Source organism: Arvicanthis niloticus, chromosome 7 (assembly GCF_011762505.2).
Source record: "Arvicanthis niloticus isolate mArvNil1 chromosome 7, mArvNil1.pat.X, whole genome shotgun sequence".
In the NCBI taxonomy this organism is placed as follows: Eukaryota; Metazoa; Chordata; class Mammalia; order Rodentia; family Muridae; genus Arvicanthis; species Arvicanthis niloticus.
In genome coordinates, this window is record NC_047664.1 from 39,500,242 (window position 1) to 39,514,672 (window position 14,431).

The 14,431-nt window shown below is 43.4% G+C and overlaps 1 protein-coding gene across 1 annotated transcript in view; it reads left to right on the forward strand.

The window, feature by feature from the left end:
- Positions 1-966: 966 nt before the first annotated feature.
- Htt (huntingtin) overlaps positions 967-14,431 on the forward strand; it is a 144,171-nt gene continuing 130,706 nt past the window's right edge. The window contains exon 1 of the mRNA XM_034508291.2: positions 967-1,342. Coding sequence (XP_034364182.1) covers positions 1,140-1,342 — 203 coding nt within the window. The 5' untranslated portion in view covers positions 967-1,139. The remainder of the gene's footprint in view (positions 1,343-14,431) is intronic.

Consider the following 14,431-nt stretch of genomic DNA (forward strand, 5'->3'; position numbering starts at 1 on the left):
GGCTTTGTGCATGCTACTCAAAACATTCTACAGGTGCTGTGATTAAAGGCATGTATCACTATGCCCGGCTGAAGCCAACACTTTTTGCTGGGCAGACTGCAGGGGCGGCCTGGGTGTATCCAGACCATTCTCAGCTTCCTGCTTTAATTGCTCACCTTTGGGAGATGGAGGCTCTAAAGACAAGAACCTCAGCCCTGGTGGCAATGAGACCCTTGTAGGTCCTGGCTGATGGCCACAACAGTTCCAGTTTCACTGGGTTTCACTGTAGAGTGTCTGGCCAAAGTTGCAGTAAGTTGCCTTTCTTTGGGCAGCAACTACTGCTGCCTGCCTGAAACCCTTTCTCAGCTTTCTACTGCAGACCCTTCTGGTGCCTCGGGTTCCACGGATCATAAGGGTTCTTTGGTCCTGAATACGGGTCACTCTGGTTCCCTTCTCATTGCAGGGAGCTCCCCCGCACCCTGCGCTCAGGACTGAAGCTCAGGCCGCCACCGCCTGGCTTGTGGAAGAGAGACCTTCTCTGGTTCCGAGCTCCACAACCGCCTTCCGGGTGATTCCAGGTGTAGGGTGGCTTTATGCAGGGAAACTTCTTTGCGGTCCTTCCCTTTTCCGACCTTTTCTTCCTTGCGGGTCCCCCCAACTCCTCTGTCTATCTCCTCTTCTCACCTCTTTTCTATCCCTGGTGCTGGGTCGCGGCCCTAATGCCCACTCTCGGTTCAGGTCCGGAGCCGCCCCCCCCCCCCCCCCCCCCCGCCCCAATCCCCCGGTCTAGCAGCCTTATCCTCTTGCTCCGCCCTCTTCACTCAGAAGAAGAGTACCGGGAAGGGGCGGGGCCACATAGGCGGGCCGGAGAGTCTTAACTAGCAGAGGCAGGACGTGCTTATGTCCAGACATTGGGAAAGACGACGACACGTCCGCCTGTCAATTCTGCGGGTCTGGCGTGGCCGCGCCTCCGCCGGCATGACGTCACGGGACGCACTCGCCGCGAGGGTTGCCGGGACGGGCCCAAGATGGCTGGGCGCCTTGGTTCCGTTTCTGCCTGCCGCGTAGAGCCCCATTCATTGCCTTGCTGCTAAGTGGCGCCGCGTAGTGTGAGTAGGCTCCAAGCCTTCAGGGTCTGTCCGGTCGGGCAGGAGGCCGACATGGCAACCCTGGAAAAGCTGATGAAGGCTTTCGAGTCGCTCAAGTCGTTCCAGCAGCAGCAGCAGCAGCAGCAGCAGCCGTCGCCGCAGGCGCCGCCGCCACCGCCGCCGCCGCCGCCTCAGCCCCCTCAGCCGCCACCTCAGGGGCAGCCGCCGCCGCCACCGCCGTTGCCAGGTCCGGCCGAGGAGCCGCTGCACCGACCGTGAGTCCGGGCGCCGCAGCTCCCGCCCGGGGCCCGCGCCCCTGGCCTGCGTTCTGGCATGGGCAACGCGGGCCACTGTCCAGAGGGTCGCGGTACCTTCCTGAGGCCAGGCCTTCCCGGCCCGGGCCCTTGCCTTGCGGGGTCTTTGGCCTTCCTCAGAGGAGACAGAACCTGGTCAGGCCAGCGAGGGACTGGCTGAGGGGCGTCACGGCTCCAGTGCCTTCACGGTTCTCAGTTTGCGAAGTTAGGGAACGAACTTGTTTCTCTCTTCGAGAGAAACTGGGGCGGTGGCGCACTTGACTCTTGTCAAGAGAACTTGGAGAGGCAGAGGTCGCTTGTGTTACCTCCTCATCAGGCCTGGGAGCTGGGAGTGCAGGACAGCCTGAGAGATGTGCGGATAGTGGATGACATAATGCTTTTAGGAGGTCTCGGCGGGAGTGCTGAGGGCGGGGGAGTGTGAACGCATCCAATGGGATAGTCTTTTTCCAAGTGACACTTGAAGCAGCCTGTGACTTACTCTACTGGCGTTTCATTTAGTTAGTGGTGTAGCGCAGTTAACAAGGTTTTAAACATCGCCGGAGAGGTGTGCTTCTATATGTCTGCAGGCACTTGGATGAGTTGTATTGGTCAAGTACATGGTGAGTTGCTTAGGTGTGATTATTAATAAATAAATATATGTGTGTGCATATAGATGAAAGAGTTGACTGATACTTATTGCCTATCTATTTTCTGTTGTATATAAAACGGATACATTGGAGGTGTGCAGTTTACACTGGGGAATGAATTTTACTAGTGTTGCAGTCAGGCTTGGTTTAGAACATGGGGTACTAAGACTCTGTAGATGTCTCCTGTGCCAGTAAAAGTTCCTATTTAGTTCTTTGCTGACGTCTTATAGATATTTGGAAGCTCGATGCTTGTGACTGGAGAGAATATTGAAACAGAAGAGAGACCATAAGTCACAATTCTCTAAGAGAAAAGAGATGCTCAAAACATTTCCTGGAAGTCCATGCTGAGTGTTCAGTCCTATGCTCTCTTGCAGCTCAGGCCTTTCTCTCAACTCTGGGCATTTTATTTCTAATTGGATTTGTGCAATTAATAAGGTTATTTCAGGAAATAACCCACTAAAGAATGTCATCATTAAAACTCATTTAGAAAATAAGTGTTCTGGTGATACCATTGAACTATATTCTCAGCCCATTTTTAGTAATTTTTTTTTTGTTTTTGTGTTTCTGATAGCATCCCTTCCCTGTTCTGAGAGTTTATTTTTAAAAAATAAAGATTTGAGGAGAAATGTCGGCTTATTTGATAGAACAAAGTATAGGAATAACTTTTTCTTCTATAAGGTGAAAAGTGTGAATAGAAAATATATCTCTAGATAAGTAATTGCTTTTGAGACAGTCTTACCATGTAACTCTTGATGACCTGGAACTTACAGAGATCCATCCTCCTGCCTCTGCGTCCTCTGTGCTGGGATTAAAGGCATGTAGCATCATGCTTGGTTGTTCAAGTACTTTCTGGTTATTTAGGTTATTACCATGACTGCCTCTCTGGGTGGTAGGAATTGTGGAAGCTTACACATTCCCCATATCTTCTGTAAGCCTCTGTGTGTGTGTGTGTGTGTGTGTGTGTGACAGAGAGAGAGAGAGAGAGAGAGAGAGAGAGAGAGAGAAAGAGGGAGAGATTTTTTTCTGTGCCTGCTTCAAACACAAATTAGTTTGTTTTGTGTAATTCATTAACATGGTACAGTCCCAAAGAGAAAAAAGGTTAAATAATGAAACCATCTCCATCCTTGTTTTCCTAACACTGTACTCAGCAGCAAGCTCTGATATACTTCATTTGTCCTTCCAGATAAAATTTGGGCATATGTTAGGACAGATTTTTACATTATTTAGAAACAAAAGTATTTTGGAACCAAAGCGTATAAAAGCTTTTAAAAAATAAAACCAAAGAACTTGTTACTGTACTGTAACATCACTAACTGTGGCATTTTCCAAAGTCAGCTCCATTAGTGTATATCTCATATTTCTATGTACTTTGCTGTTGAAAAACCAAGTGTTCATTAATAATAAGTAACAAACTCACTGCTTGGAAGCTTTGATTTTGGCATTTTGTCCACTTGCTTCAGTTAAAAGTCCTTTTTTTTTTTTCAAAGTGAGACCAGCCAAAACAGTTATAGAATGAATCTGTTCTATTTTTGTGACTCTCATTGTGTTCCATAGAACCAGTGTCACAGCCATGCGTGGGCTTCTGTTGAAATAGCTGAGAACTTGTTCTCTGCTCAGCTGGCTGCGGTGGGTTTGATAGGCCTTAAGCAGTTGGCATTCACCTTTAATAGTCCTCATTAGTCTTCCTGATTGTAGTCATTCATTTATCAATATTTGCTGATCATCTCCTGTGTACCCAGCATTATTCTAGTTGCAGGTTTTAGCAGGGAACAACATGCCTCATGAAGCTAAAATTCTTGGGAAAGACATAGACAAGAAGCAAGATAGTTTGTTCATAGTAAGAGGTATGGTAGAGTAGGAAAGGGAATCTGGAAATGTCAGGGTTTTAGACAGGGTATTTAAGTAATATCTGCTTAGTTGAAGGCTTTTTTTGAGTAAACATTTGAAGAGTCAGAAATTTATCAGGAGGCTGTATGGAAGAGGAGTATTCCTTCGAGGGGAACTTGTCAAAGGCTTTTCTATGTGGGGATTAGTGATGCCATTTTCTGCTGGGTGAAATGAGTGAGGGTAAGAGTTGTAGTGGGGCTGGAGCAAAGGGTAGAGGGAGGTTCATTGGTGTTATCAGTTATTGCATTTAGCTCCAAATAGAAAACCTGGCAACAGAAGCTACAGAAAACAGGCAAAGGTGAGGGTTTATTCTAAGGCAAAATAAGTAAGTGTAGGAAGTTCAACAATTAGATCAGGAACACAGACTTCAAGTCTTCATTCTTGCACATTTTTTAAAATTTTTGCTATGTGTTCTGGGTACTATTCCCATATAAGTTAAAAAGCCTTTCTGTGGATTGCCTTGCCTTTGTTGTTGTTTGTTTGTTTTATTTTGTTGAGACAGGGTTTCTCTGTGTAGCCCTGGCTGTCCTGGAACTCACTCTGTAGACCAGGCTGGCCTGGAACTCAGAGATCCGCCTGCCTCTGCCTCCAGAGTGCTGGGATTAAAGTCGTGCACCACCACTGCCCGGCTTGAATTGTCTTTTCAATTTCTTTTTTTGTTTTCTTTTGAGATAGAACTTTGCTATGTACTTCTGGCTGGCCTGTTATATTGTGTAGTCTAAGTTGGCTTCAAAACTTGCTTTTATTTTCCCAACACAGATTCCCAAGTACTGACACCATAGGTGTGCCTCATCCATCACAGGGGCAGCTCGACTCCTGAATGGTGTGTAGTGTATGTATGTGTAGGGATATGCAGAGGCCAAAAGAGAATATTAGAATCTTCCTCTATTGCTCTCCACTTCTCTGACTGAACCTAAAGCTACCGATTCCTACTAAGCTGACCAGCAAACACTGGGAATCTGCCTGTCCCTATTCACCATAGAGAGGCTACAGACGTGAATAACCACACCCAGTTTTTACAATCAATGCTGAAGATTTAACTTAGGATTCAGGCTTGACTCACTTGCTTAATTATGTTCTTCAAAGCATAGACATTTTAAGTTTTGATGAAGTCCAATTTTGTCTTTAGCTACAGTGTGTTAGATACTTAAGAAACCATTGCTTAATCCAAAATCACAAAGATTTATTTACTCCCACTTTTTCTAAAAACTTTAGAGTTGTATGTAAGTCTGACTCATTTTGATTTTGTGTTTAAGGTAGAAATCTGACTCTTTTCTTTTGCATGTGGAATTTAGCACTTTGGTTAAAGAGAATGTTTTTTTCTCATTGAATTGTATTGACATCTTTGTTGAAAATTATTACCTATCTGTATGTAAATGTTTCTACTTCCATTTTTGTCATTGATCTGTGTATCTGTTCTATGCCAGTACTGTACAGTCTGGTTTGTATTGTGATCTCAAATCAGGAAATATACCCCCAACCTTGTCTTTTTCAGTACTGCTTTAGTTATTTTGGGTTCCTTGCGTTTCTGTATGAGTTGTAGGATCATCCTGTCAGTTTCTACAAAGAAGCCATCTGAGACGAGTCTATATGTCACTCTTATTCTAGTCAATCAACATTGGCGAACTTTCATGGCTAGATAGTAAACGCTTAAGGCTCTGTGGCCATAATGCCATCACAGCCAGTCAGCTCTGCCACTGTAGCATGAAAGCAGTCATAGACAATATATATAAGAGAATGAGTACATAAAATTGGAATTTCTTATAATTTTCAAGTCTTGAAACATTCTTTGATTTTTTAAAAATGTTTTATTTATTCTTTGACAGTTTCATGCATGTACAATGTATCTTGACCTCATGCAGGGTCCCTACTGTCCCCTTCCCACATATATACCCCAACATGGCCTCCTCCCACCTTTATGTCTTTTTTTAAACGACTCACCGAATCCAGTTAGGCCTGCCTGCTGGAATGGAATGTTGACTGCTCTGTGAAGGTGTTTTTTTTTTTTTTTTTTTTTTTTTTTTTCTCCTTCCTCTGAAGCAGGCTTTCTCTGTGTCACCCTGCCTGTCCTGGTACTACTAGCTCTGTAGACCAGGTTGGCCTCAAACACACAGAGATCTGATTGCTTCTGCCTCCCAGTGTAGGGACTAAAGGTGTATTTCTCCCTTCACTCCCACCCCCTCCACCCCCCACCCCCGTTCTTGTGTGGTCACCATAACAGTAGTGAGTTCATGAGTACAGCAGCTGTGTCATGTCAGGAAGACAGAATCTCATAGGACTCTTTAAAACCTGCCTATTAAATTGTCTCTACCCCTTCCCTTCCCTGAACCTTGGGTGTAGGGATTGACTTAGATGTCACATTGAGGCTGACAGTTCATCAGCCACTTAGTTTCAGTATACTATGGCTCTTTGAATTGCTGTCCACTGCAGAAAGAGGTTTCTTTGGCCAAGGTTGACAGTAGCGTTAGTCTATAGGTTTAAATGTAAATATTTACTCTTGTTTTATTTGGGTTGGTTGGTTTTTGAGACTGGGTTTTTCTGTAGCCTGGCCATCCTGGAACTTTTACTCTGTAGTCCTGGCTGGGCCAAGTGCTGGAATTAAAAGCATGCACCACTACATCTGGCTCCTCAACATAAATATTTAGAAAGTAGTCTAACAGCATGTCTACTTAGCAAAACAGCAGTAGTAGGGTCCCCTTTTAGGACCTATAACCTCCTTCCCCTGAGTCATGGGCTTTTGACTAGATCTATACCTTTTGTGGTACACACTTTAAGTTCAGTCAGAAAGCTGTTGGTTATTCTTGTATCCTTTATATCACTGTTGCACCAGTGGTCACATTTTGCCTTCTTTGTCTATATTATATATAATATTCAGGGTCCAGTGCTTAGTAAGACCATTGATGTCTTTCTCCCTCAGTGGCCTGCAAAACACCTTCTGGCATTATAAAAACTAACCAGCCAAGAGGAAGTTTTCAGGTCAGTTCTATCTTGCTTTCTCTATGTCTTATATGCAATCAAAGTGTGTTGTATCTTCAGCAATAGGGTTTTACTATTATCTAGTTACATCGGGCAGCCTAGAGCAATAGAAATATCTTGTGTTGTTTATATGGGAAGGTGCTTCTGGGACCTCCGTGACTAATAACTTGTAAGGAGCCATCCCATGCTTAGCATTGAGGATTTTCATTTAATAACACATGTTTTTGGGGGGACACATTGTCCACTTGTGCACATACCTATGTTGAAACTCCTTAAAAAATACACACTTATACTTTTAATTTAGCTTTCAAAATAGTGAGTTTTTCTCAATTTTTTCACATATCATTTACATTCTGTAAAATAACGCACAATTACTACACAAAACAATAGTTGCTCTCCTGAGCATTAATTCAGGAGAAACTAAAATTCACAGTCACATAAAACCTGTATCACATAAAACCTAGATCAGCAGATCTAGGGATAATAGCCTCAAACTGGAATCAGTTTAGAAGTCCTCAACAGGTAGTTAAGTTACCTAACAATAAGAAGGAATTCAGCTGCTGATACCTGCAGCAGCTCAGGTAAATAGTGGCAATTATAAACCATCGAGCAAGCCGATTCCCAATTCCTACACATTGTATGATTTTACTTATGTAACATTTTTTTCTGTCAGATCTTTGGTGATTTTGTTGCTGTTTTTTGTTTTCTGCTTGTGGTAAAATTACAGCACATAAAACATAATCATTTTGAATATACACTCTATGATTATAAAAATACAGTGTTCTATTGTCACCTCCAGCCACCTCTGTAGCTCTTCTTTTTTAACATTGCTTTTAAGTATATTAAATTTTCACTTGACACATTGTAATTGTGCATGTTTATGAATAGGGTCATTTTGAATTATACATTCTAGTACTGTCTGTTGCACTCAGTTAACTCATGAGCAGGAAAGGCTCTGGTATAGTAGTCCTTTTCTATGATATAGAGTATATCGTGGGCAAATCCTAGACCTTGGCTCTCTAGTCAACCAGCATTTGTGTGTTTAAATAAAACCTTGGTGTGTGTGTTTGTTTGCACACTAGATACAGCTTTTCCTTTATTAGCCCTACGTTTGATTTTATTCTCTGCTGACAGATCCTTTCTAAGCTGATGTTTTTCACACTTAAAGTAGGGATAATTGTGAGGACTGAGGAGGCGATGTGGGTCCTGTGCCTTTCTCATTTGCTAGCATGACTGATATGTTAGTTCTTTGCATGTACTGGAAGGAGCTGGATGAGAATTGTTTGTTTTTTAGTCACAAGATCCAGAGTATCAGGTTCATGGCAAGTTCTCAGGAAGTACTTTTAATAAAAATACATAGAGTTATAATCCTGAACTTGGTTAAACATACAGCACTTTTCATACTTCCTACTTTTGTTTTTCAAGCTAAGTATTTTTTTTTTTTTTTTTACCAGTTTCATGCTTTAGAAACTTGCTCTCTTTTAATTAAAAAAAAAAAAAAAAAAAATTGTGGGTAGGCCAGGCATGGTGGCCCACATATTTAATCCCAGCACTCAGGATTTCTGTGAGTTTGAGGCCAGCCTTGTCTACATGGTAAGTCACAGGACAGCTAGGGCTACAGAGTGAGATTCTGTAGTTAAAAAGCCAAAACCAAACCAAAACAAAACTTTGTGAGCTAGTAAGATAGTGAAGGTGCTTGCTACCGTTCTGAGTTTGCTCTCTTAGAATCAAGTGGTAGAAAGAGAGGTCTGGTTTCCACAAGTTGTCTTTTGATCTCCATGTGAGTGCCACAGCACACACACAGTACATTCAAATATGCATGTATAACTGTAAAGTTTAGTTAGCACTGACAGTCAGAAAATAGCAACGGGGGCTTCAGGGTCCTCTTCCTTTAGTGCTGTGGGAGTGTACACCTTTCAACAATTTTATTGAGGTTTCTTAAGTTTTGGAGACAGGAGTTATGACAGAGATTAAACTTGACACTGAGCAAATTTTGCACACATTTAACCACTGAACTTCACCACAGTGCCTATTCAGTTTTGAATATCACATGACTAGAGTCATACAGCTCCACTGATTCATAACTCACACTTGTGTCAAAGCTCCTTTTCTTCAGTGTTGTTGGTTTAATATTTACCCATTTAGTCAGTTTGTCTGTTTTGTATAGATATGCCTGTGTTCTCATCTTCTTAGTGTGTTTGGGTTATTAAGCTTTGACAAGTGCTGCTAAGAGTTACCTCCTCCTACCCTGGCCTCTCTTTTCCCTCACAAAATGGTGCTTTTTAATGAGTAGTTCCTCATTTTGGTGAAGTCCATTTTGTCATATTTTTCCATTATGGTAAGTGCTTTTATTTCTTTTTTGATGAATTTTTCATTAACGTGAGATCATGAGACATTTCCTGATCCTGTTTACATAAATGGCATATTGATTTGCCTTTCCCATTGAAGTTGGCTTGTTTTTGTGTGTGGTGTAAAATAGACTTCTTGCTTGTTCTTGTAATGTTGATACTTCTTTTCTCAGCAGTTTGCTCCAGGTTCTGTGTGTATCTCCTCCCTGTTATTGTTACTAAGTTTATATTATTAAATGAATTCACATTAAGTAGGTTCTTTCTTTTTTTAAATATTTTTTATTGATTCTTTGTAAGTTTCATATCATGCACCCCAACCCCACTCATCTCCCTGTCCCGTGTTCCCCCTCTGCCCTTGCAACCTCTCCCTCAAAAGAAAATAAAAAACACAAACAAAAAAAATTAGAAAACATCTTGTAGTGGAAGCTGCAACATGTCACAGTGTGTCCCACAGTCTACCCCTCTGTCCGCATCTCTTCACATGCAAATGGTCATTGCAATGAATCATTGGTTTGGTTCAAGGTCTAACACCATCAATATTGGATCTTCTCCAGGACTACTCCTGGTTTATTCAGTTGTTGCTCTGTGTCATCAAGTTCCTGCAGCTTTGGATAAGCAGGACTGGCTCTTTTATGTACTCCAGTGGTTCATAGATGATGTAGATTTTGGAGTGGACCAACTCAAAGCCCTGGGTCTGGGCCTGGGTGGTAGTTGTGCTGGTCAGCCTGCCGGCTCTCCTGCATCTGCATCACCAGGGCTGTTCTCCAGCACTGCTCCAGCTAGGCCACCCAATACTATCATCGGCAGGAAGCAGGGTCAACTCTCCCTACTGCTGCAGGTAGTGAGGAGGGAGAAGGATACCACTCCCCCCCCCACACACACACCCCCGCCAACAAACACACACCACCCCATTGCAGACAAGTGGCTAGTCCAGCTCTCCCTCGAGGCTAGGTAACCTATGCCCCTGCCACCAGGGCCAGGTCTACTGTGCTGCCCAGGTGAGGTTCAGGGCCTACTTTCCTGAGTACTGCTGCTAGTGAGAGGTACGCCAGCTCTCCAGAGTGCCAAAGGTAGTAATGCACAGGTACATGGTCCCAGGTGGCTGCACAGACCAGGGACATCCCCATGGTTTCTAGTGGTGATATAAGCTACGAACATTAACACCATTCCCTGCCACTGCATGGCCACAGACCCAGACATGGTCCTCAGTGGCAGCATGAATTGGAACTTCACCATGGCTTCACCACAAGTGGCAGGACTGGCTACTCACAACAGGCAATTCCCCTTCACCCTCATGTCTCAGTTCCTTTTTTTTTTTTTCATAATGCTCAGACTGTTCTGTTTCTCTTTCTCTTCCATCTGTCGACCACATACTTGCACATTGTAGAGAATCCTGCTGCAGGTAGGCCATGATGCTGATGTGCCTCTGGGTGACCTCTGCTTGTGCTGTTTGGCATGGTGGCAAGCAGACCTCTAGGTGTCTACAGCTACCCATGTGACATGGCAGTAATGTTCTCCCCAACCCCTCTCTGCAGTTGGCAGGCAGGTCTCTGGACTTCTTTTCCCCTGCCAGTGGCATGTGTCATAGCAGTGGGTCTCTCCCTCTCCCCCTCTCCCCCTCTCCCCCTCTCCCCCTCTCCCCCTCTCCCCCTCTCCCCCTCTCCCCCTCTCCCCCTCTCCCCCTCTCCCCCTCTCCCCCTCTCCCCCTCCCCCTCCTTCCCTCCCTCCCTCCCTCCCTCCCCCCTCTCTCTTTTTGAGACAGGGTTTCTCTTGTAGCCCTGGCTGTCCTGGAACTCGCTTTGTAGAGCAGGCTGGCCTAGAACTCACAGAGATCTGCCTGCCTCTGCCTCCCAAGTGCTGGGATTAAAGGTGTGTGCCACCACCACAGGCATGGTAGGATCTTTTGGCATAATTAGTTCTCATTTTTTTTTCCTGGGGTTGTTTATCTGTTTAAGACAGAGTTTTGTGTTGTAGCTCATGCTGGCCTTGAGCGTACTGTGTCTTTTTGCTATTGGAAGACTAAAGGGCTTTGTTGCTTAAAAGACCATGAATTTTGATAGTCTAAGTGATGCTGCATGATTTTGTATATATGAGTATGAGTGTGTGTGTGTGTGTGTGTGTGTGTGTGTGTGTGAGTGTGTGGTTAAGTGTAGTTTTTCAGTATTACCACTTCTTGAGAAAGTATATCCTGTAATTCCAAATCAGGTGGTGATTTAACCTTAAAAAAAAAAAAAAAAATCTTTCTGGTGCTGGAGAGATGGCTCAGTGGTTAAGGGCACTGGCTGCTCTTCCAGAGGTCCTGAGTTCAATTCCCAGGAACCACATGGTGGCTCACAACCATCTGTAATGGGATCTGGTGCCCTTTTCTGGTGTGTCTGAAGACAGGTAAAGTGTACTCATATACATTTAAAAAAAGAATCTTTCTAGTCAGGTGGTGGTGGCACATGCCTTTAATCCCAGTACTTGGGAGGCAGAGGCAGGCAGATCTCTGTGAGTTTGAGGCTAGCCTGGTCTACAGAGTTCCAGGACAGCCAGGACTCCCTTCTGTCTTGAAACAAAACAAAACAAAACCACAAACCTTTCTGAAAGTGGTCTGAGTGTGCAGCAACACTTTCATGTAAGGATAGGACTTGACAAAAATCAGAGAGCAACTGTTGAAGAACCAGAAGGTATGCATTCCTGCTCCAGTTGGCTCTGTTTCTAGACCTCAGTCTTGCCCCCAGCAATGAGTGTGCATATGTGTGTGCATGTGTGTGTGCATGGAGGAAGAGGAGAAATGTTTTCTAATTCCTTGAGTGGTCCAGTCTACCCTCTTCTCTTAATGTGGAATCACATTGTTAAAAAAGATTTTTATTTTTCATTAGGGGTGTGTGTGTGTGTGTGTGTGTGTGTGTGTAAGTCTATGCACATGAGTGCATGTACCCTAAAGAGGGCATTAGATTCCTGTTTCTGGAGTAGAGGTGGTTGTGAGCCACCTGCTATAGGTCCTGGGAACTGAACTTGGGTTCTTTGGATTAGCAGCAAGCACTCATAATCATTGAGACATCCCTCAACCCCTTGTAATCACATTTTAAAAAGAACAATTAGTGTAATTCTAAAGTTAAGAATTTACGTATGGGGGCTGGAGAGATGCCTCAGTGATTACAAACACTAACTGTTCTTCCAAAGGTCTTGAGTTCAATTCCCAGCAACCACATGGTGGCTCACAACCATGTGTAATGGGATCTGATGCCCTCTTCTGGTGTGTCTAAAGACAGCTACAGTGTACTCATATAAATAAAATAAATCTTAAAAAAAAAAAAGAATTGAGATAGGAGGACCTGAATTTATATTTTTAGAAGTAGTTAGATAAGTTAAAAATTTGTTACAGTGTGCTCTAGAGCCTGGATTTTACATGCCCCCTCAATTGTGAACCTATGTAGATTGCTTTATTTCACACTTAGAATAGTCTGGCTGAAGCTTGTTTTCGTTTTGAAGATGTAGTCTCAAGTGGTTGAAGAGCCAAGGTTGCTTTTACCCTATTGATACAGTTGCTATCCTGAGCTATTTTATTTTTCATAAAAAACAAATCAGTCTGATCTACAAAAATCCCATCTAATTCCATAAGGAATGAAATAGCTACAGATTTATTTATTTGTTTATTTATTTTATATCAGGTTTTCTTATTGGACAGAATGAGGCAGAGAAAAAAAAGTTATTTCAGATTGGGACCTCTGGCCAGGTGTGGTGGTGAGGGCTGCAGTTCCAGCACTAAGAGCCAGAGATGAGGCAGGAGGACCTTGACTTCTTGAGAGAGCTAGACTGAGTTCCAGGCCAGCCAGGAATGAGAGAAGAGGGGTGGGTGCTTTACAGAACTCAGCTGGAAGATGTATGCCAAACAACTGCAGCTTTATCATTTCTATTCTCTTTCTCTTTTAAACTAAGGGTTAAAGGGCCAGAGTTCCCTATAGGTTGGAGAGTTGGTAAGGAATGAAGTTGAGAGGTAGCCTGAGGTCAAACTGATTTGTTGTCTTGAGACAAGGTCTTGCTCTGTATAGTCAAGGCTCTTCTCAAATTCCAGAGTCTCCTGCTTCAGTCTTTTGAATGCTGCCAAGTTATAATATTGGGATTGTGTTCTAATTGACTGAAGAAGTCTGTAATAGAGATCCTGGCTTCTGACCTGCAGAGTACCAGAAGGATTTTCATTTTCTGATATTCCTGGTTAGTGTAATCTCTGTTCTGAGGGTGCCTTCTGACCCTAATACTTTAAATAAGGTATTTGGTATGCTAAGAGGAGATACTTGTTATAAGGCTGTAAAACTATCCTTTATTCTCCTGGAGTAATTGTCTCCAAGGCTTACTGCCTCTGTCCATTAACCTAGGCTTAGTCCTTGAAGGTGCTAATCTCCATACAGTCTAATTTATGCCTAGAATATTTTCAACTTCTGAGACTTACTGCTCCATAAGCTCACCCTTTCTTGTTCTTCCTGGCTTGTTGACTCAACTCAGTTAGCTGTTCTGGCTCAAACTCCTCTCCTAGCTGACTGACTGAATCCAGCTTCTCTCTCTTGGCCTCTCCTGAATTGGCTCTGCTTGGCTTCATACTAATTTTGGCAATCTTTTCTAATCTTCTGGCTCCTTCTCATTCTCTGGTTCGTTCTCTCTTCATCTGTGTCTAGCTTATCCTCTCCCTGTAACCTGTCTCTCTATCACTGTCCAGGTAAAACTGCCTCTTTCCTCCCCCTCAAGTAGCTTCCCTTTCCTTTCTCTTCTGGTGAGAGTTAGGCAGATCCTTCTTTTTTGATTCATCACTTTGTCTGCCATTCAATTAGACTTCTTCTGCAAACTACTTTTACCCTCACTGATTGGGATTAAAGGTGCATACTAAGGGTGTGTTTGTATTCCAGCCAGAAGGGTTTAGGTGTATACTAAGGGCTTGGCCATACCACAACTAGAAACAAGTTGGTTTTGTTTTGTTTTTTTTCAGTAAATAACACAGTCTTGGGGTTCACAGTGTGATCAAATATCCTGCAACATAAGGTCTTGGATATTCTGGCCTGAGTTTTAAAACTGGCGTCATGGATTCTGATAGAAGAGTTGTGCTGCTCTTAGAATATACAGGAGCCAGAGTACAGATGCATGACGGATGTAAGAAAAGAGGAATGATATCATTATTGTAATAGCAAGTAGGTGGCTTGCTTTTTACACAAAGCAAGTACTTAGTAACTGTTGTT